Source organism: Bombina bombina, chromosome 6, assembly GCF_027579735.1.
Source record: "Bombina bombina isolate aBomBom1 chromosome 6, aBomBom1.pri, whole genome shotgun sequence".
Classification (NCBI taxonomy): domain Eukaryota; kingdom Metazoa; phylum Chordata; class Amphibia; order Anura; family Bombinatoridae; genus Bombina; species Bombina bombina.
Genome location: NC_069504.1, coordinates 90,042,659 through 90,063,865, shown reverse-complemented (window position 1 = coordinate 90,063,865; position 21,207 = coordinate 90,042,659). Strand labels below are relative to the sequence as shown.

The window sequence follows — 21,207 nt, the reverse complement described above, 5'->3', positions numbered from 1 at the left end:
AGAAAAGTCTTCAGAGAGCATTTAAAGGAAGAAAGATTTGGGCAAAGCCTCACAGCATGAGGGAGAGTGTTCCAGAGAGTAGGTGCTGCACGACAGAAGTCCTGCAGTCTAGCATGAGAGGAGGTGATAGTCGCAGAAGCAAGGAGCAGGTCATTGTTGGATCTTAGTGGGCTGGCTGGAGTATACTTGTTGATTAGAGAGGATAGGTAGAGGGGAGCGGAGTTGGTGAGCGCTTTGTATGCAAGGGTGAGAATTTTGAATTTATTTCTGCTGTGTATGGGGAGCCAATGAAGGGACTCGCAGAGAGGTGCAGCAGATACAGAGCAACGGGAAAGGTGAATCAGCCTGGCAGAGGCATTTAGGATGGATTGAAGAGGGGAGAGGCGGGAAAGAGGAAGGCCAGTAAGTAGGTTATTGCAGTAGTCAAGTCGGGAAATAACAAGGGATTGGATTATTGCTTTGTGGTGTTAGCGCATAGAAAAGGTTGAATCTTGGAAATGTTGCGTAGATGGTTGCGGCAGGATGTAGAAAGCAATTGGATATGGGGGATGAAGGATAGATTTGAGTCAAGTGTAACACCGAGGCAGCGGACTTGGGGCGATGGGGAAATGGTGATGCCGTCAATTGGGATAGAGAAGTCACAGGTCGGCGTAGAGCTTGAGGGGGGGGGATAAGAAGGAGCTCAGTTTTGGACATGTTAATCTTTAGGTAGTGAGAGGCCATCCAGAAAGAAATACCAGATAAGCAGTTGCTGACATGAGAAAGGACAGAGGGTGGAGAGGTAGATCTGGGTGTCATCAGCATAGAGGTGATATTTGAAGCCATAACTGTTGATAAGTTTGCCCAGAGAAGAAGTATAAATGGAGAAGAGTAGAGGACCCAGAACAGATCCTTGAGGTACTCCAACAGACAGAGGCATTAGAGAGGTATATTAGAGAGATATATGTATAGCTATCCTGAAAATTTATGAAACGGACATAAAACTCAAATTCAAAATACAAAATAGCTAAATGTTCTGTTATAAATTCTAAAGAAATCCCTCTATAGACCACATCTTCTAATGGGAAAATTAGGTTTGTTTTATTTAGTTTTTATTTTCAATCAGCTTCACCACACAATGCTTTGCAATACTGGTTTAACATATATGGTCCAAAGTTATAAATCTTGTTATACTATCATAATGTTGAAAAGCTATCCGTTTTGCAATTTGAAAGTGCCTGTGTAATGTTCTAAGGTGTTCGAGATCATGTATAAAGGTTCTTTCGCAAAGAGAAGTGTAAATAGCCTTCACTATATAATGCAAATAACTAACACAATTGCACTTTAGCAGGTGTATCCATTAAAATGCAGGTGGGTGAATTGATAAATTTGTACAGTGTGTAATAACAATAAAGATTTATATGTGTGAAATGAACAGTTATCCACTGTCATTGTGCTCTGAATTAGAGATATGAAGCCAAGAAATTTCCATTTCTGATAATATTTTTCTTTTCAAATATTTAGAAAAATTAGTTTCCCCGAATATTCTGTGGCTGTACTATTAGGTATTCAATTTGTTTGAATCTAAATGAATACTGAATTTTAGTTAAACATTTACATTTGTTTTCATTAAACAAATATAAATGTTTCAAAGTTAAAGGTGTAGCTACAATACTTACCTTAATGCACTCTGGAGAGTTCGCTAACCAGATCTTGTTCTTGCCAGAAACACGGCCGCACTAACAGCTGGTTTAACATTCTCGAGCTAAGTCTCCTGTTATCGCGACTTGGGGCTCTGGTAAGAAGAGGATCGGATTAGCTAGCTCTCTAGAGCTAGTGATGTCGCGAACCTAAAATTTTGCGTTCGCGAACGGCGAACGCGAACTTCCACAAAAGTTTGCGAACCGGCGAACCGGGCGAACCGCCATAGACTTCAATAGGCAGGCGAATTTTAAAACCCACAGGGACTCTTTCTGGCCACAAAAGTGATGGAAAAGTTGTTTCAAGGGGACTAACACCTGGACTGTGGTATGCCGGAGGGGGATCCATGGCAAACTCCTATGGAAAATTACATAGTTGATGCAGAGTCTGGTTTTAATCCATAAAGGGCATAAATCACCTAACATTCCTAAATTGTTTGAATAACGTGCTTTAAAACATCAGGTATGATGTTGTATTGTTCAGGTAGTGTAAGGTTTTTTTTTTTTTTAAATGTACACTACTGTTTTAGCAGATATGACTTGCACTGGTGTGACACTGTGCCCTGGCAGGACCTGGAACGCAAACGTGTGAGGGAAACTGACTGCTATTATTTCACAGTAAAAAAGGTTGTTTTTTTTAAAAAATGTATGTACACTACTGTTTTAGTAGATATGACTTGCACTGGTGTGACACTGTGCCCTGGCAGGACCTGGAGCGCACACGTGTGAGGGAAACTGACTGCTATTATTTCACAATAAAAAAGGGTTGTTTTTTTAAATGTATGTACACTACTGTTTTAGCAGATATGACTTGCACTGGTGTGACACTGTGCCCTGGCAGGACCTGGAATGCACACGTGTGAAGGAAACTGACTGCTATTATTTCAAATTAAAAAAAGTTTTTTTTTTTTTTTTAAATGTACACTACTGTTTTAGCAGATATGACTTGCACTGGTGTCACACTGTGCCCTGGCAGGACCTGAAACGCACACGTGTGAAGGAAACTGACTGCTATTATTTCAAATTAAAAAATGTTTTTTTTTTTTTTTTAAATGTACACTACTGTTTTAGCAGATATGACTTGCACTGGTGTCACACTGTGCCCTGGCAGGACCTGAAACGCACACGTGTGAAGGAAAATGACTGCTATTATTTCAAATTAAAAAAAGGTTTTTTTTATTTTAAATGTACACTACTTTTTTTTAGCAGATATGCCTTGCACTGGTGTCACACTGTGCCCTGGCAGGACCTCAAACGCACACGTGTGAAGGAAAATGACTGCTATTATTTCAAATTAAAAAATGTTTTTTTTTTTTTTTTAAATGTACACTACTGTTACACCAGATATGAGTGGTGGCACTGGGCAAGTGGGCACAGTATACGCTGTGAGCCTGAGCTGGCAGGCAGGCTGCAATTAGATTACACAGGAAAAAAAAAAAAAAAAGCAGACTGATGTTCTAGCCCTAAAAAGGGCTTTTTGGGGTGCTGTCCTTACAGCAGAGATCAGATGAGTCCTTCAGGACTGTAGTGGACACTGAATACACTAGCCTAGCTATCGATTTCCCTATTAAATCAACAGCAGCTACACTGTCCCTCCTTTCACTAAGAATGCAGGCTCCGAATGAATCTAAAATGGATGCTGTCCAGGAGGTGGGAGGGTCTGGGAGGGAGTGTCTGCTGCTGATTGGCTGGAATGTGTCTTGTGACTGTGAGCTACAGGGTCAAAGTTTACTCAATGATGACGAATAGGGGGCGGATCGAACATCGCATATGTTCGCTGTCCGCTGCGAACGCCAACATGCTATGTTCGCTGCAAACTATTCGCGGCAGAACTGTTCGCGACATCCCTATCTAGAGCATGTTAAGGTAAGTTTTAACCCCTTAAAAATTAAAGGAAACAAATAAATACTGATTATTTTCATCAATATTTTTCATGTGGATATTAATTTTGTTAAAAAGAAAATGAAACTCCAGTTTTCATCACAAATGGGCATTCATGACAAAATGAATGCACAAGTGTAGTCTGAATCAAGCATGGAACAGCACATAGGTTGGCTTCCATACGGATCTGAAAACCAGGTGCTATGGCATTATAGGCATTGTGCTTGTCAAACATGATATTGGGCTCAATTCAGGTCTGCTGCATATACAATGCACCCAGCTCATAAATCAAAGAATCATTATGCAACTAGGCTAATGGGGAAGTACCAGGGCTCAAAAATCTAGGTCAATTGGACAATTTTTTGAGTCACCATAGCGATCTGGAGATGAGAATTTTCAAGCTCAGATTGAAGTATATTTGTGGCATTACCTATTGCGATTTGAATGTCAGCTGTTTTTGTGAATGCTATAGACAGATTTTGCCTTAAACCCATTAAAGCTTTGAGCACATATTTTTTGTTGAAGGTAAGTAATCGCCAATACACTTCTGCTTGTCTATTCTATTGTTAAAAATTAAAATACTGTTTTACCAGTTCTTCTAGAAAGCTAAATTTTTACTTAAACAATTGATCAGTCAACTGGTTTATAAAGTACAACATAAAAATATGAAGACATGAGTGAAATAAGAATCAAATAGCACAAAATTATAAAATGTTAACATATATACATTTGCTGAATAAAAACTTTTGTTTATTTAATTCTACACACCCCTGGGAACAATTTATAACTATGTATTTACAAAATCTGTCCAATTATTTACAAAATGTTCATGGATATTTTATTACCTTAAGACCATTTTACATAGTAAAATTCCTCAATTTATTTAAAAAGCCAACAGACTGAAAATGCAAAGTGTGCTTTACAGATTCTGTTTATTCTATACTGACACACACGATCCATATGCTACTCTGCTGAAAGAATAATAGGATATTGCCATGTTATATATATATATAGATATGTAAACCATATTTTAATTTAGACTCTGTTGTTCAACGAAGCCAAAATGATACAGTAAAGTACATTGAAAATATAAGTTTTATGTCACAGTGATCTCAAGTGCTGTTAGCTTTACAAGTTTAAATTTTTATCTGTAATAAATATATTTCTTGCTTACAAATTCACCAGAATAATGAAATTGTTCAAAAATCAAATTTTATAGAAAAATTAAAATTGAAATTGAAATTATGCTTAAACTTATTTAATGCACGCAGTAAAAATAAAAATACACATGAAAAAAAAAAACAGAGAAATTTGTACATACGTTTTCCTACCACTGCTAGTGAGTGGAACAGGGGTGTTCTGTGAGCGTAGCTGAAAGTTCTCAAGGTGCGTCATAGTTTCTAAATATTTACTCATTGCAAATCTCACTGTTGTTTGCTCACAAGCTAAAAAGTAGAAAGTTTGCTTAAAAAATAAGCAAAATACTGTGGCAGCTAGTGATTTTAAGGCAATAAACCTCATCAGTGAAAAGTCCCCAAACTTCACACTGTTGAAGCAATAAAATATTACTTATATTATACTGAAGAAATTTGTCAGTATTCATTTGCTTTCTTTAAATTACCTGTAGTCTGTGCTAAAGGAAAAGGTCCTCTGGATCATTCCCTGTTATCCTTTTTCCTAGAGCCCTGGGACCTGCTAATATGTGGCTTAGTGTGGGCCAGGGCTCTAAGAAGAAGGGTCAGGATTAGTAAACTTTTTCACCTGTAGCAAATTAACATTTAATTTAACGAAAAAAAAATGTAAATATTCCAAAAATATTCCATATTAGTTTAGTTTAAAATGAAATACCAAATAGTGCAGCAGACAAATATTTGGGGAAACTAATTTCCCTGAGGCTGAACCAAATTTCCAAATAGGACAAATAGGACATTAACCAGGATGCCAGGATAATTACAAATTGACACAATAAAGACCGCACTCACAAGAGTTTTAGCCAACTCTGTATAATTGTTTTACTATAGGTGACATTTTGAGAGACTGAGAAAGGGGAGTCATTAAACTTTATGGCCTAGATTTGGAGTTCGGCGGTAAAAGGGCTGTTAACGCTCCGCGGGTTTTTTTCTGGCCGCACCATAAATTTAACTCTGGTATCGAGAGTTCAAACAAATGCTGCGTTAGGCTCCAAAAAAGGAGCGTAGAGCATATTTACCGCAAATGCAACTCTCGATACCAGAGTTGCTTACGGACGCGGCCGGCATCAAAAACGTGCTCGTGCACGATTCTCCCATAGGAAACAATGGGGCAGTTTGAGCTGAAAAAAAACCTAACACCTGCAAAAAAGCAGCGTTCAGCTCTTAACGCAGCCCCATTGTTTCCTATGGGGAAACACTTCCTACGTCTGCACCTAACACTCTAACATGTACCCCGAGTCTAAACACCCCTAACCTTACACTTATTAACCCCTAATCTGCCGCCCCCGCTATCGCTGACCCCTGCATTACACTTTTAACCCCTAATCTGCCGCTCCGTAAACCGCCGCCACCTACGTTATCCCTATGTACCCCTAATCTGCTGCCCTAACATCGCCGACCCCTATGTTATATTTATTAACCCCTAATCTGCCCCCCACAACGTCGCCGACACCTGCCTACACTTATTAACCCCTAATCTGCCGAGCGGACCTGAGCGCTACTATAATAAAGTTATTAACCCCTAATCCGCCTCACTAACCCTATCATAAATAGTATTAACCCCTAATCTGCCCTCCCTAACATCGCCGACACCTACCTTCAATTATTAACCCCTAATCTGCCGACCGGAGCTCACCGCTATTCTAATAAATGTATTAACCCCTAAAGCTAAGTCTAACCCTAACACTAACACCCCCCTAAGTTAAATATAATTTTTATCTAACGAAATAAATTAACTCTTATTAAATAAATGATTCCTATTTAAAGCTAAATACTTACCTGTAAAATAAATCCTAATATAGCTACAATATAAATTATAATTATATTATAGCTATTTTAGGATTAATATTTATTTTACAGGCAACTTTGTAATTATTTTAACCAGGTACAATAGCTATTAAATAGTTAAGAACTATTTAATAGTTACCTAGTTAAAATAATAACAAATTTACCTGTAAAATAAATCCTAACCTAAGATATAATTAAACCTAACACTACCCTATCAATAAAATAATTAAATAAACTACCTACAATTACCTACAATTAACCTAACACTACACTATCAATAAATTAATTAAACACAATTGCTACAAATAAATACAATTAAATAAACTATCTAAAGTACAAAAAATAAAAAAGAACTAAGTTACAGAAAATAATAAAATATTTACAAACATAAGAAAAATATTACAACAATTTTAAACTAATTACACCTACTCTAAGCCCCCTAATAAAATAACAAAGCCCCCCAAAATAAAAAATTCCCTACCCTATTCTAAAATACAAATATTACAAGCTCTTTTACCTTACCAGCCCTGAACAGGGCCCTTTGCGGGGCATGCCCCAAGAATTTCAGCTCTTTTGCCTGTAAAAAAAAACATACAATACCCCCCCCCCAACATTACAACCCACCACCCACATACCCCTAATCTAACCCAAACCCCCCTTAAATAAACCTAACACTACCCCCCTGATGATCTTCCTACCTTGTCTTCACCATGCCAGGTTCACCGATCCGTCCTGGCTCCAAGATCTTCATCCAACCCAAGCGGGGGCTAGACATCCACTGAAGAAGTCCAGAAGAGGGTCCAAAGTCTTCCTCCTATCCGGCAAGAAGAGGACATCCGGACCGGCAAACATCTTCTCCAAGCGGCATCTTCTATCTTCTTCCATCCGATGACGACCGGCTCCATCTTGAAGACCTCCAGCGCGGATCCATCCTCTTCTTCCGACGACTAGACGACGAATGACGGTTCCTTTAAGGGACGTCATCCAAGATGGCGTCCCTCGAATTCCGATTGGCTGATAGGATTCTATCAGCCAATCGGAATTAAGGTAGGAATTTTCTGATTGGCTGATGGAATCAGCCAATCAGAATATAGTTCAATCCGATTGGCTGATCCAATCAGCCAATCAGATTGAGCTCGCATTCTATTGGCTGTTCCGATCAGCCAATAGAATGCGAGCTCAATCTGATTGGCTGATTGGATCAGCCAATCGGATTGAACTATATTCTGATTGGCTGATTCCATCAGCCAATCAGAAAATTCCTACCTTAATTCCGATTGGCTGATAGAATCCTATCAGCCAATCGGAATTCGAGGGACGCCATCTTGGATGACGTCCCTTAAAGGAACCGTCATTCGTCGTCTAGTCGTCGGAAGAAGAGGATGGATCCGCGCTGGAGGTCTTCAAGATGGAGCCGGTCGTCATCGGATGGAAGAAGATAGAAGATGCCGCTTGGAGAAGATGTTTGCCGGTCCGGATGTCCTCTTCTTGCCGGATAGGAGGAAGACTTTGGACCCTCTTCTGGACTTCTTCAGTGGATGTCTAGCCCCCGCTTGGGTTGGATGAAGATCTTGGAGCCAGGACGGATCGGTGAACCTGGTATGGTGAAGACAAGGTAGGAAGATCTTCAGGGGATTAGTGTTAGGTTTATTTAAGGGGGGTTTGGGTTAGATTAGGGGTATGTGGGTGGTGGGTTGTAATGTTGGGGGGGGGGTATTGTATGTTTTTTTTTACAGGCAAAAGAGCTGAAATTCTTGGGGCATGCCCCGCAAAGGGCCCTGTTCAGGGCTGGTAAGGTAAAAGAGCTTGTAATATTTGTATTTTAGAATAGGGTAGGGAATTTTTTATTTTGGGGGGCTTTGTTATTTTATTAGGGGGCTTAGAGTAGGTGTAATTAGTTTAAAATTGTTGTAATATTTTTCTTATGTTTGTAAATATTTTATTATTTTCTGTAACTTAGTTCTTTTTTATTTTTTGTACTTTAGATAGTTTATTTAATTGTATTTATTTGTAGCAATTGTGTTTAATTAATTTATTGATAGTGTAGTGTTAGGTTAATTGTAGGTAATTGTAGGTAGTTTATTTAATTATTTTATTGATAGGGTAGTGTTAGGTTTAATTATATCTTAGGTTAGGATTTATTTTACAGGTAAATTTGTTATTATTTTAACTAGGTAACTATTAAATAGTTCTTAACTATTTAATAGCTATTGTACCTGGTTAAAATAATTACAAAGTTGCCTGTAAAATAAATATTAATCCTAAAATAGCTATAATATAATTATAATTTATATTGTAGCTATATTAGGATTTATTTTACAGGTAAGTATTTAGCTTTAAATAGGAATCATTTATTTAATAAGAGTTAATTTATTTCGTTAGATAAAAATTATATTTAACTTAGGGGGGTGTTAGTGTTAGGGTTAGACTTAGCTTTAGGGGTTAATACATTTATTAGAATAGCGGTGAGCTCCGGTCGGCAGATTAGGGGTTAATAATTGAAGGTAGGTGTCGGCGATGTTAGGGAGGGCAGATTAGGGGTTAATACTATTTATGATAGGGTTAGTGAGGCGGATTAGGGGTTAATAACTTTATTATAGTAGCGCTCAGGTCCGCTCGGCAGATTAGGGGTTAATAAGTGTAGGTAGGTGTCGGCGACGTTGAGGGGGGCAGATTAGGGGTTAATAAATATAACATAGGGGTCGGCGGTGTTAGGGGTAGCAGATTAGGGGTACATAGGGATAACGTAGGTGGCGGCGATTTGCGGTCGGAAGATTAGGGGTTAATTATTTTAAGTAGCTTGCGGCGACGTTGTGGGGGGCAAGTTAGGGGTTAATAGATATAATACAGGGGTCGGCGGTGTTAGGGGCAGCAGATTAGGGGTACATAAGTATAACGTAGGTGGCGGTCGGCAGATTAGGGGTTAAAAATTTTAATCGAGTGGCGGCGATGTGGGGGGACCTCGGTTTAGGGGTACATAGGTAGTTTATGGGTGTTAGTGTACTTTAGGGTACAGTAGTTAAGAGCTTTATAAACCGGCGTTAGCCAGAAAGCTCTTAACTCCTGCTATTTTCAGGCGGCTGGAATCTTGTCGTTAGAGCTCTAACGCTCACTGCAGAAACGACTCTAAATACCGGCGTTAGGAAGATCCCATTGAAAAGATAGGCTACGCAAATGGCGTAGGGGGATCTGCGGTATGGAAAAGTCGCGGCTGAAAAGTGAGCGTTAGACCCTTTAATCACTGACTCCAAATACCAGCGGGCGCCCAAAACCAGCGTTAGGAGCCTCTAACGCTGGTTTTGACGGCTACCGCCGAACTCTAAATCTAGGCCTATGTTTTTACAATGAAAAAGCTTAGTTATGTAGCCTTATTTAATTTCAAGACAATACACCTCTACAAGGAAGAGAATAGAGCTATGATATGATAGTTTAAGGGTGTATAACAGAGGGGGTGAAAAATATAATGCAACCAATTCACTGCAATATCTCTTTAACGCAATTGACCATAAAAAACTACTATAAAAATGAATTGGAGTAATTAAAATATAGTCACAAATGACCCACACTACTCTAGTAGGAAGCACAGAAACCAAAGAGAAAAAGACAAAGAACCTTTAAAAAGTATAAAAAGGATATGAAACACTGGGTGCGATACCATATACGGCGCAGGTTTCGGCGCAAGTGTGGGAACCTGCGCTGCCCGTAATTTCACCTCGCACATCGGGATATTACATATACCCTGCCGGCAGTTCCTAAAGTGCTGTAAGTCTGATAAACTAGCGATGTCCAGAAATGAGCGTAACTACAAATTTCTGGAGTCGCTAGTGACTTACGGCAGTTTAGAAACTCCCGGCGCCTAAGAAAAGTAAAGATAATTTTAAATCTCCCGTAACAGTCTAACCTGCCTCCCAAAAATAGCCCGACACTTAAAACCCCTATATCCGCAATCCCCCCCCTCTCACTACTAATAATAAATGTATTAAGCCCTAGACCGACAACCCCCCACAATGCAATAAGCCTAATTATTAACCCCTAAACCGCCATAGCCCACAACGCAATTAACCTATTTAAGTATTAACCCCTAAACCGCCATAGCCCACATAGGCTATTAAATGTATAAACACCTAATCTGCCGCCGCCATCGTTGCCGCCACTATAATAAAGTTATTAACCCCTAAACCTAAGTCTAACCCTAACCCTAACACCCCCCTAACTTAAATATTATTTAAATAAATCTAAATAATATTACTATTATTAACTAAATTATTCCTATTTAAAACTAATAGTTAATAACTATTTAATAGCTACCTAGTTAAAATAATTACAAATTTACCTGTAAAATAAAACCTAACCTAAGAACCTACAATTACACCTAACACTACACTATCATTAAATTAATTAAATTAATTAACTACAATTACCTAAAATTAAATACAATTAAATAAAATAAACTATAGTACAAAACAAACACTAAATTACAGAAAATAAAAAAAAATTACAAGAAGTTTAAACTAATTACACCTAATCTAAGACATCTAATAAAATAAAAAAGCCCCCCGAAATAATAAAATTCCCTACCCTATACTAAATTACAAATAGCCCTTAAATGGGCTTTTTGCGGGGCATTGCCCCAAAGTAATCAGCTCTTGTACCTGTAAAAAAAGAAATACAACCTCCCCCCAACATTAAAACCCCACACCCAACCTTAGGGACGCCAAGATGGCGTCCCTTGAATTCCGATTGGCTGATAGGATTCTATCAGCCAATCGGAATTAAGGTAGGAAAAATCGATTTGGCTGATGCAATCAGCCAATCGGATTGACCTTGCATTCTATTGGCTGTTCCAATCAGCCAATAGAATGCAAGCTCAATCCTATTGGCTGATTGGATCAGCCAATCGGATTGAACTTCAATCCGATTGGCTGATTGCATCAGCCAATAGGATTTTTCCTACCTTAATTCCGATTGTCTGATAGAATCCTATCAGCCAATCGGAATTCAAGGGACACCATCTTGGATGATGTCATTTAAAGGAACCTTCATTCGTCGTTAGTCCGTCGGCCAGGAAGGATGCTCCGCGTCAGATGTCTTCAAGATGGAGCCGATCCTCGTTGGATGGAAGAAGATAGAAGATGACGCTTGGATGAAGACTTCTGCCTGGAAGGAGGACCTCTTCTGCCTGGATCGGATGAAGACTTCTGCCCGGCTGGAGGACCACTTGTGCCCAGATCAGATGAAGACTTCTGCCCGGGAGGATTGGGTGGGTTTTAGAGTAAGGTTGGGTGTGGGTGGTGGGTTTTAATGTTGGGGGGCTTGTATTTCTTTTTTTACAGGTAAAAGAGCTGATTACTTTGGGGCAATGCCCCGCAAAAAGCCCTTTTAAGGGCTATTTGTAATTTAGTATAGGGTAGGGAATTTTATTATTTTGGGGGGCTTTTTTTATTTTATTAGGGGGCTTAGATTAGGTGTAATTAGTTTAAACTTCTTGTATTTTTTTATTTTCTGTAATTTAGTGGGGGTTTTTTGTACTATAGTTTACTTTATTTAATTGTATTTAATTTTAGGTAATTGTAGTTAATTTATTTCATTAATTTAATGATAGTGTAGCGTTAGGTGTAATTGTAACTTAGGTTAGGTTTTATTTTACAGGTAAATTTGTAATTATTTTAACTAGGTAGCTATTAAATAGTTATTAACTATTTAATAGCTATTGTACCTAGTTAAAATAAATACAAAGTTGCCTGTAAAATAAAAATAAATCCTAAAACAGCTACAATGTAATTATTAATTATATTGTAGCTATCGTAGGGTTTATTTTATAGGTAAGTATTTAGTTTTAAATATGAATAATTTAGTTAATAAAAGTAATATTATTTAGATTTATTTAAATAATATTTAAGTTAGGGGGTGTTAGGGTTAGACATAGGTTTAAGGGTTAATAACTTTATTATAGTGGCGGCGACATTGGCGGCGGCAGATTAGGGGTTAATACATTTAATAGGCTATGTGGGCTATGGCGGTTTAGGGGTTAATACTAGAATAGGTTAATTGCGGTGTGGGCTATGGCTGTTTAGGGGTTAATAATTTAGTTATTACTTGCAGTGTGGGCTATGGCGGTTTAGGCGTTAATAGAGTTTATTAGTTATTGCGGTGGGGGATTGCGGTTGACAGGTAGATAGACAATGCGCATGCGTTAGGTGTTAGTTTATTTTTGCAGGCACTTTATGGAGTTACAGTGCTCCCATACTCAGCGCAAGGCCTGCTACGGCTGCCTTTTATGGCGAGGTACAAATGGAGTAAGATTTCTCCATTTTCGCCACAAAAGGCCTTGCGCTGGATATTGGATACCGATTATATACGCCGTATATGTGATACCAAAACAGCGCAAAATCCGGCATCGCCGGCTTTTGCGGGCGACGCTGCATATGCAATGGGGCCCACTGTGCCTTTCCCAACACAGTTTTCTGGCCAATAACTCTAACCTCAGTGTTCGTTGTGTGGGGGTGGAGGGGAGGGGGGTCAAGAACATGGTTACTTACTAGTCCACAGAAAAATTGTATTAGTCACCTTCATTTATTACATATTTATACCAAAAATGCTAAATAACAAAAAAAGGCTGCATTCACTCTTTCCCTTCATTTTCTATTCTTCTTTATTCAATTTTCTGTTTGACTCTCTGTCTCTTTCCCCCCTGTTTTAATTAACTCCCTTAATTCTCATAGATCCCCTTTCTATCTTACAATGTCTATCACCTCAACCCAATTAGTTTATTTTATGTTTCCCTCTCGTTACTCTATTCTATAACAAAGATTACTAGAGTGATTTTTAGCTTGGGACAGTGATTTACAGTAATTTATAAACTACAAAGGCCAGACAATAGAGCAAATATAATATTATAACACGTGGCCTTAAAAAGATTCAAATCTAGCAGCTTGGGAAGCACCAAAATGTTAAGAAAGGGGGGAAGTTTACTAGCTTTTGGTAAAAGTATGCCATTAGATATTATTGATATAAGATAAACATAGTGAAAAAGCAGTCTAAAATGATGCATTGAGGCTGAAACAAATACAAAGGCATAATATCAGTTGTTTCCATGACAACCCTATACCTTCTTTTATTACACAGTGCACTGAGTATTCACTTATGCAGCATGATAAAATCACAGATCCCACTACTAGTGACACATGACAAGGACTGACACGAGCTCTCTTCCTGTAGCTGAATTTCTCACCCTAGCTGAAACAAGAAGTGACACGAATAAGCTTTAGAACAGTGAACTCTGATTGGGTGTGGGAGAGCTTCAGTAAGAGTAGCGCCACCAAGTATATTAAATTGCTGATCTAGCACAGGCACTTTTTACATTATGTATAGGCACAAAATGACACAGTCAGCCAAATAATTACTTAGGCACATTTTTTTAAATCTTGTTTAATTGAGTGTTAACATTTCTTACAGAGAACTGAAATAATGACCAAGGGGTAGATTTATGTTGCTGCATTTGTAGCTTTTTTGGTTATAAGGAGCAGGCTCGCAGCTACATATTTAAGAAGCAGAAACAGCTTAATTAGCCTCTCCACCACCATATTCTGCCCTTGTGCAATTAGTTGCGCAGGAGCAGTGGGTGGCATTACACAAGAAACCTCTTGTGCAATTTTTAAATTTTACCATATGATGCAGCATTCTTAGCGTAAGACCTTCTGCCTTCTTACACTTTTTCTAGACTCTGCTTTTATTATAATTATTAATTTTTAAATAAATCTATGTATATTTTAGTTAATTACTCTTAATTGATCTCTGTTTTTTTGTTAGCTAAAATGTATTTATTCACAGTTCTGCTATGATAAAAATAGGAAAAAAGTGAATTTATGCTTACCTGATAAATTAATTTCTTCTATGGTACGACGAGTCCATGGATTCATCCTTTACTCGTGGGATATTATCCTCCTGCTAACAGGAAGTGGCAAAGAGCACCACAGCAGAGCTGTCTATATAGCTCCTCCCTTAGCGCCACCCCCCAGTTATTTGACCGAAGGTACAGGAAGAAAAAGGAGAAACTAAAAGGTGCAGAGGTGACTGAAGTTTAAAATAAAAAAAATATATAATCTGTCTTAAAATGACAGGGCGGGCCATGGACTCGTCGTACCATAGAAAAAAATTAATTTATCAGGTAAGCATAAATTCAGTTTTCTTCTATAAGGTATGACGAGTCCACGGATTCATCCTTTACTTGTGGGATACAATACCAAAGCTATAGGACACGGATGAACGGGAGGGACAAGACAGATGCCTAAACAGAAGGCACCACTGCTTGAAGAACTTTTCTCCCAAAAATAGCCTCCGAAGAAGCAAAAGTATCAAATTTGTAAAATTTGGAAAAGGTATGAAGTGAAGACCAAGTCGCAGCCTTACAAATCTTTTCAACAGAAACATCATTTTTAAAAGCCCATGTGGAAGCCACCGCTCTAGTAGAGTGAGCTGTAATTCCTTCAGGAGGCTGCTGTCCAGCAGTCTGGTATGCCAAACGGATGATGCTTTTCAGCCAAAAAGAAAGAGAGGTAGCCGTAGCTTTTTGACCTCTACGCTTTCCAGAATAGACAACAAACAAAGAAGATGTTTGACGGAAATCTTTGGTCACTTGCAAATAAAACTTCAAAGCACGAACCACGTCCAAGTTGTGCAACAGACGCTCCTTCTTAGAGGAAGGATTAGGACACAGGGAAGGAACAACAATTTCCTGATTAATATTCCTATTAGTAACAACCTTAGGAAGGAATTCAGGTTTGTTACGCAAAACCACCTTATCAGAATGAAAAACAAGATAAGGCGAGTCGCATTGCAATGCAGATAGTTCAGAAACTCTTCGAGCTGAAGAGATAGCAACTAACAAAGAACTTTCCAAGATAGAAGCTTAATATCTATGGAATGCATAGGTTCAAACGGAACCCCTTGAAGAACTTTAAGAACTAAATTCAAACTCCATGGCGGAGCAACAGGTTTAAACACAGGCTTGATTCTAACTAAAGCCTGACAAAACGACTGAATGTCTGGAACATCTGCCAGATGCTTGTGCAGTAAAATTGACAAAGCAGATATCTGTCCCTTTAGGGAACTAGCTAATAACCCCTTCTCCAATCCTTCTTGGAGAAAGGACAAAATCCTAGGAATCCTGATCTTACTCCATGAGTAGCCTTTGGATTCACACCAATAAAGATATTTACGCCATATCTTATGATAAATCTTCCTAGTGACAGGCTTTCGAGCCTGAATCAAGGTATCTATGACCGACTCAGAGAATCCCCGCTTGGATAAAATCAAGCGTTCAATCTTCAGGCAATCAGCCGCAGAGAAACTAGATTTGGATGCTGGAACGAACCTTGAATGAGAAGGTCCCATCTCAGTGGTAGTGTCCATGGTAGTAGAGATGACATGTCCACCAGGTCTGCATACCAAGTCCTGCGTAGCCACGCAGGTGCTATCAAAATCACTGAAGCTCTCTCCTGTTTGATTCTGGCAATCAGACAAGGGAGGAGAGGAAATGGTGGAAACACATAAGCCAGGTTGAACGACCAAGGTACTGCTAGAGCATCTATCAGTACTGCTTGAGGATCCCTTGATCTGGACCCGTAACAAGGAAGTTTGGCGTTCTGACGAGACGCCATCAGATCCAATTCTGGTGTGCCTCATTGATGAATCAATTGTGCAAACACCTCCGGTTGGAGTTCCCACTCCCCCGGATGAAAAGTCTGACGACTTAGAAAATCCGCTTCCCAGTTCTCCACTCCTGGGATATAGATTGCTGATAGATGGCAAGAGTGAGTCTCTGCCCATCAAATTATTTTTGTAACCTCTATCATCGCTAGAGAACTCTTTGATCCCCCCTGATGATTGATATATGCTACAGTCGTGATATTGTCTGACTGGAATCTTATGAATCTGGCCGAAGCCAGCTGAGGCCACGCCTGAAGCGCGTTGAATATCGCTCTCAGTTCTAGAATACTTATCGGGAGGAGAGCCTCCTCCTGAGTCCACACTCCCTGAGCTTTCAGGGAATTCCAGACTGCACCCCAGCCCAATAGGCTGGCGTCCGTCGTCACTATGACCCATGCTGGCCTGCGGAAACACATTCCCTGGGACAGATGATCCTGTGACAACCACCAAAGAAGAGAGTCTCTAGTCTCTTGATCCAGGTTTATCTGAGGAGATAAATTTGCATAATCCCCATTCCACTGTTTGAGCATGCATAGTTGTAGTGGTCTGAGATGCAAGCAAGCAAACGGAACTATGTCCATTGCCGCTACCATTAGTCTGATTACCTCCATACACTGAGCCACTGATGGCCGAGGAATGGAATGAAGATTTTGGCAGGTGGTTAAAATCTTTGATTTCCTGACCTCCGCAAGAAAAATTTTCATGTCTACCAAATCTATCAGAGTTCCCAGGAATGGAACTCTTGTGAGAGGGGTAAGTGAACTCTTTTTTACGTTCACCTTCCACCCGTGAGATCTGAGAAAAGCCAACATGAAGTCCGTGTGAGATTTGGCTATTTGGTAAGTTGACGCCTGAATTAAGATATCATCCAGATAAGGCGCCACTGCTATGCCCCGCGGCCTTAGAACCGCCAGAAGGGACCCTACCACCTGTGTGAAAATTCTGGGCGCTGTGGCCAACCCGAAGAGAAGAGCCACAAACTGGTAATGCTTGTCCAGAAAGGTGAACCTGAGAAACTGGTGATGATCTTTGTGGATAGGGATGTGCAGATACGCATCCTTTAAATCCACGGTAGTCATATATTGACACTCCTGGATCATTGGTAAAATAGTCCAAATGGTCTCCATCTTGAAGGATGGGACTCTGAGGAATTTGTTTAGGATCTTGAGATCTAAAATTGGTCTGAAGGTTCCCTCTTTTTTGGGAACCACAAACAGATTGGAGTAAAACCCCTGCCCCTGTTCTGTTCTTGGAACTGGGCAGATTACTCCCATGGTATATAGGTCTTCTACACAGCGTAAGAATGCCTCTCTTTTTGTTTGGTTTACAGACAATCAAGAAAGATGAAATCTCCCCCTTGGAGGAGAATCTTTGAAGTCTAGAAGATACCCCTGGGTCACAATTTCTAAAGCCCAGGAGTCCTGAACATCTCTTGCCCAAGCCTGAGCAAAGAGAGAAAGTCTGCCCCCTACTAGATCCGGTCCCGGATCGGGGGCTGTCCCTTCATGCTGTCTTGGTGGGAGCAGCGGGCTTCTTGGACTGTTTACCTTTGTTCCAAGTCTGGTTAGGTCTCCAGACTGACTTGGATTGAGCAAAATTCCCCTCCTGCTTTGCAGCAGGGGAGGAAGGACCACCTTTGAAGTTTCGAAAGGAACGAAAATTATTTTGTTTGGTCCTCATCTTATTTGTCTTATCCTGAGGAAGGGCATGGCCTTTTCCTCCAGTGATGTCTGAAATGATCTCTTTCAGTTCAGGCCCGAATAGGGTCTTACCCTTGAAAGGGATGGTTAAAAGCTTAGATTTTGATGACACGTCATCAGACCAGGACTTAAGCCATAACGCTCTACGCGCTAAAATGGCAAAACCTGAATTCTTTGCCGCTAATTTAGCCAGTTGAAAAGCGGCATCTGTAATAAAAGAATTAGCTAGCTTGAGAGCCCTAATTCTATCCAGAATATCATCTAATGGGGTCTCAACCTGAAGAGCCTCTTCTAGAGCCTCAAACCAAAAAGCAGCTGCAGTAGTTACAGGAACAACGCACACTATAGGTTGCAGAAGAAAACCCTGATGAATAAATATTTTCTTTAGAAGACCCTCTAATTTTTTATCCATAGGATCTTTCAAAGCACAACTGTCCTCAATAGGTAAAGTTGTACGCTTAGCCAGGGTAGAAATAGCTCCCTCCACCTTAGGGACCGTCTGCCACGAATCCCGCATGGTGTCTGATATGGGAAACATTTTCTTAAAAGTAGGAGGGGGAGAAAACGGAATACCTGGTCTATCCCACTCCTTAGTAACAATGTCCGAAATCCTCTTAGGGACTGGAAAAACATTAGTGTAAGCAGGAACCTCTAGATATCTGTCTATTTTACACAATTTCTCTGGAATTACAATAGGGTCACAATCATCCAGAGTCGCTAAAATCTCCCTGAGCAACAAGCGGAGGTGTTCTAGTTTAAATTTAAAAGCCATCATATCTGAGTCTGTCTGAGGGAACATCTTTCCTGAATCAGAAATCTCTCCCTCAGACAGTAAATCCCTCACCCCCAACTCAGAACATTGTGAGGGTATATCGGATATGGCTAATAAAGCGTCAGAGGGCTCAGCATTTACTCTCACCCCAGACCTACTGCGCTTCCCCTGCAACTCAGGCAGCTTAAATAAAACCTCTGTAAGGGTAGTATTCATAACTGCAGCCATATCTTGCAGGGTGAAAGAATTAGACGCACTAGAAGTACTTGGCGTCACTTGTGCGGGCATTAATGGTTGTGACACTTGGGGAGAATTAGATGGCTTAACCTGATTCCCTTCTGACTGAGAATCATCCTGCGCCATACTTTTATCAGCTAAAATATGTTCTTTGCAATTTATTGCCCTTTCAGTTCATGAGGGACACATTTTAAGTGGGGGTTCCACAATGGCTTCTAAACACATTGAACATTGGCTTTCTTCAATGTCAGACATGTTAAACAGGCTAGTAATGACCACAAACAGGCTTGAAAACACTTTATTTAGTGAAAAATAACAATCTTAAAAAACCTTTCCAATTTCTTGTATAAGTATTCAAATTAAGCAGCTAAGTTTGCCCCACAAGGAAAGGAACACTTAACCCTTATGTAAAAAACCGGATCATTAATAACGGTTTAAATCCTAAAAAAACTCCCCTTGCACCTCGCCACAGCCCTGCTGTGGTGCCTACCTGCCCTCAGGGAACTGGAACAACAGGGTTAAAGCTTCGATTTGGCCCAAAACTTCCACAAGGGTCCACCGCAGTTGGAGCTTGCTGCTAGACTTGCCAATACAACTGCGCAACTGAGGCGTGAAAATAGGCCCCGCCCATCTCACTCGATGTCTCTCAGCCCAAATGAACCACACCAGAGCGGTCTCAAACTGGCCATGCGGGTTCCAAACCCAGAAACAGAAGCCAAGTGTACCCTCTAATAAAGTATAAAAAACTTCACTGCCAAAAACGTTATCAGTACTACCAGGTCAATAAACGTTTGCCCACAAACATTCAAACTCAGTGTCAACCATTTTTTCTCAGGCCCTATATGCAAGCTTAGTAATACCCCTCTTCTGTTATGATTACTGCTTACCCTTACCCTCATGGGGATACTGTCAGACAATTCTGAAATACCACAGTCTCTCCAGAAAAAAATGACTGAACATACCTCACTGCCATATAGCATGAAAAACGTTCCTCACACTGAAGTTTCTTGTACTCCTCAGCCATTCTGTGGGAACTGCTCTGGATCTTAGTGACAAATGCTAAGATCATTAGCCTCCAGGCAGAAGTCTTCATCAATCTGCTGCCTGAGAGAAAATAGTACACACCGGTACCATTTAAAATAAAAAAACTCTTGCTTGAAGAAAATAAAACCTAACATTTTATCACCTCTTTCACTTTATACTTCCTAGTACTTAGAGTAGGCAAAGAGAATGACTGGGGAGTGGAGCTAAGGGAGGAGCTATATAGACAGCTCTGCTGTGGTGCTCTTTGCCACTTCCTGTTAGCAGGAGGATAATATCCCACAAGTAAAGGATGAATCCGTGGACTCGTCGTACCTTATAGAAGAAAAATATTTACTTGCATAAGTTTGATTGTAGAAAAATAAATAATTTATATTTTAATTGTTTTTTCCATTTAAATTACATTTTTGTTGACCATTTAAAGAACATTATTCATATAAATGTCAAATAAAGGAATTTCCAACTCCAGTGAAATCTGTCAGTTGTCAAGAAAAAATTACGGGTCTAAAGGCAAACTGGTATGATTCATATCAGTTACTGTAGCGTGCCAGAACTGAGTGCTCCTAATGTACCCTGATAAAAAAAACCTGGGTGAAATGTCTATTTATAAGGACAAATTATATTAAAAAATTCAGATAAAAATGTTCCAACTACAAAGCTGTACAATTGCATTGGGCATCTAAACTGCAGAGAGAATGCCAAATTAATGCAGTACCTGTGAACGGTGTCCAACTCTTATGAAGGCACATACTGGATCAAAGGCTCCTGTTCCACAAGCCAAAAGATGAGTTCTATTATAATGATGAATGATTCGAACAAAATTTGAACATTCAGCCTAAAAGCAAAGGAGAACAAAGATGTAAAACTCATGTACAGGATGATGGCTACAATTATTAACTGAGTGTAATGGAAAAAAATGGATAATATGATAGATAGATGACAGATAGATAGATAGATAGATAGATAGATAGATAGATAGATAGATAGATGATAGATAGATAGATAGATAGATAGATAGATAGATAGATAGATGATAGATAGATAGATGATGATGATAGATAGATAGATAGATAGATAGATAGATAGATAGATTAGACAGTCAGGCAGACAGAAAGATTGATAGATAGATAGATAGATAGATAGATAGATAGATAGATAGATAGATAGATAGATAGATAGATGATAGATAGATAAATGATAGATTAGACAGA

General features: G+C 39.5%; 1 protein-coding gene across 1 annotated transcript in view; it reads right to left on the bottom strand.

The window, feature by feature from the left end:
* Positions 1–21,207, bottom strand: part of SEMA3E (semaphorin 3E) — a 291,573-nt gene that overhangs the window by 117,680 nt on the left and 152,686 nt on the right. Inside the window, exon 4 of the mRNA XM_053716512.1 lies at positions 20,712–20,831. Coding sequence (XP_053572487.1) covers positions 20,712–20,831 — 120 coding nt within the window. The remainder of the gene's footprint in view (positions 1–20,711; positions 20,832–21,207) is intronic.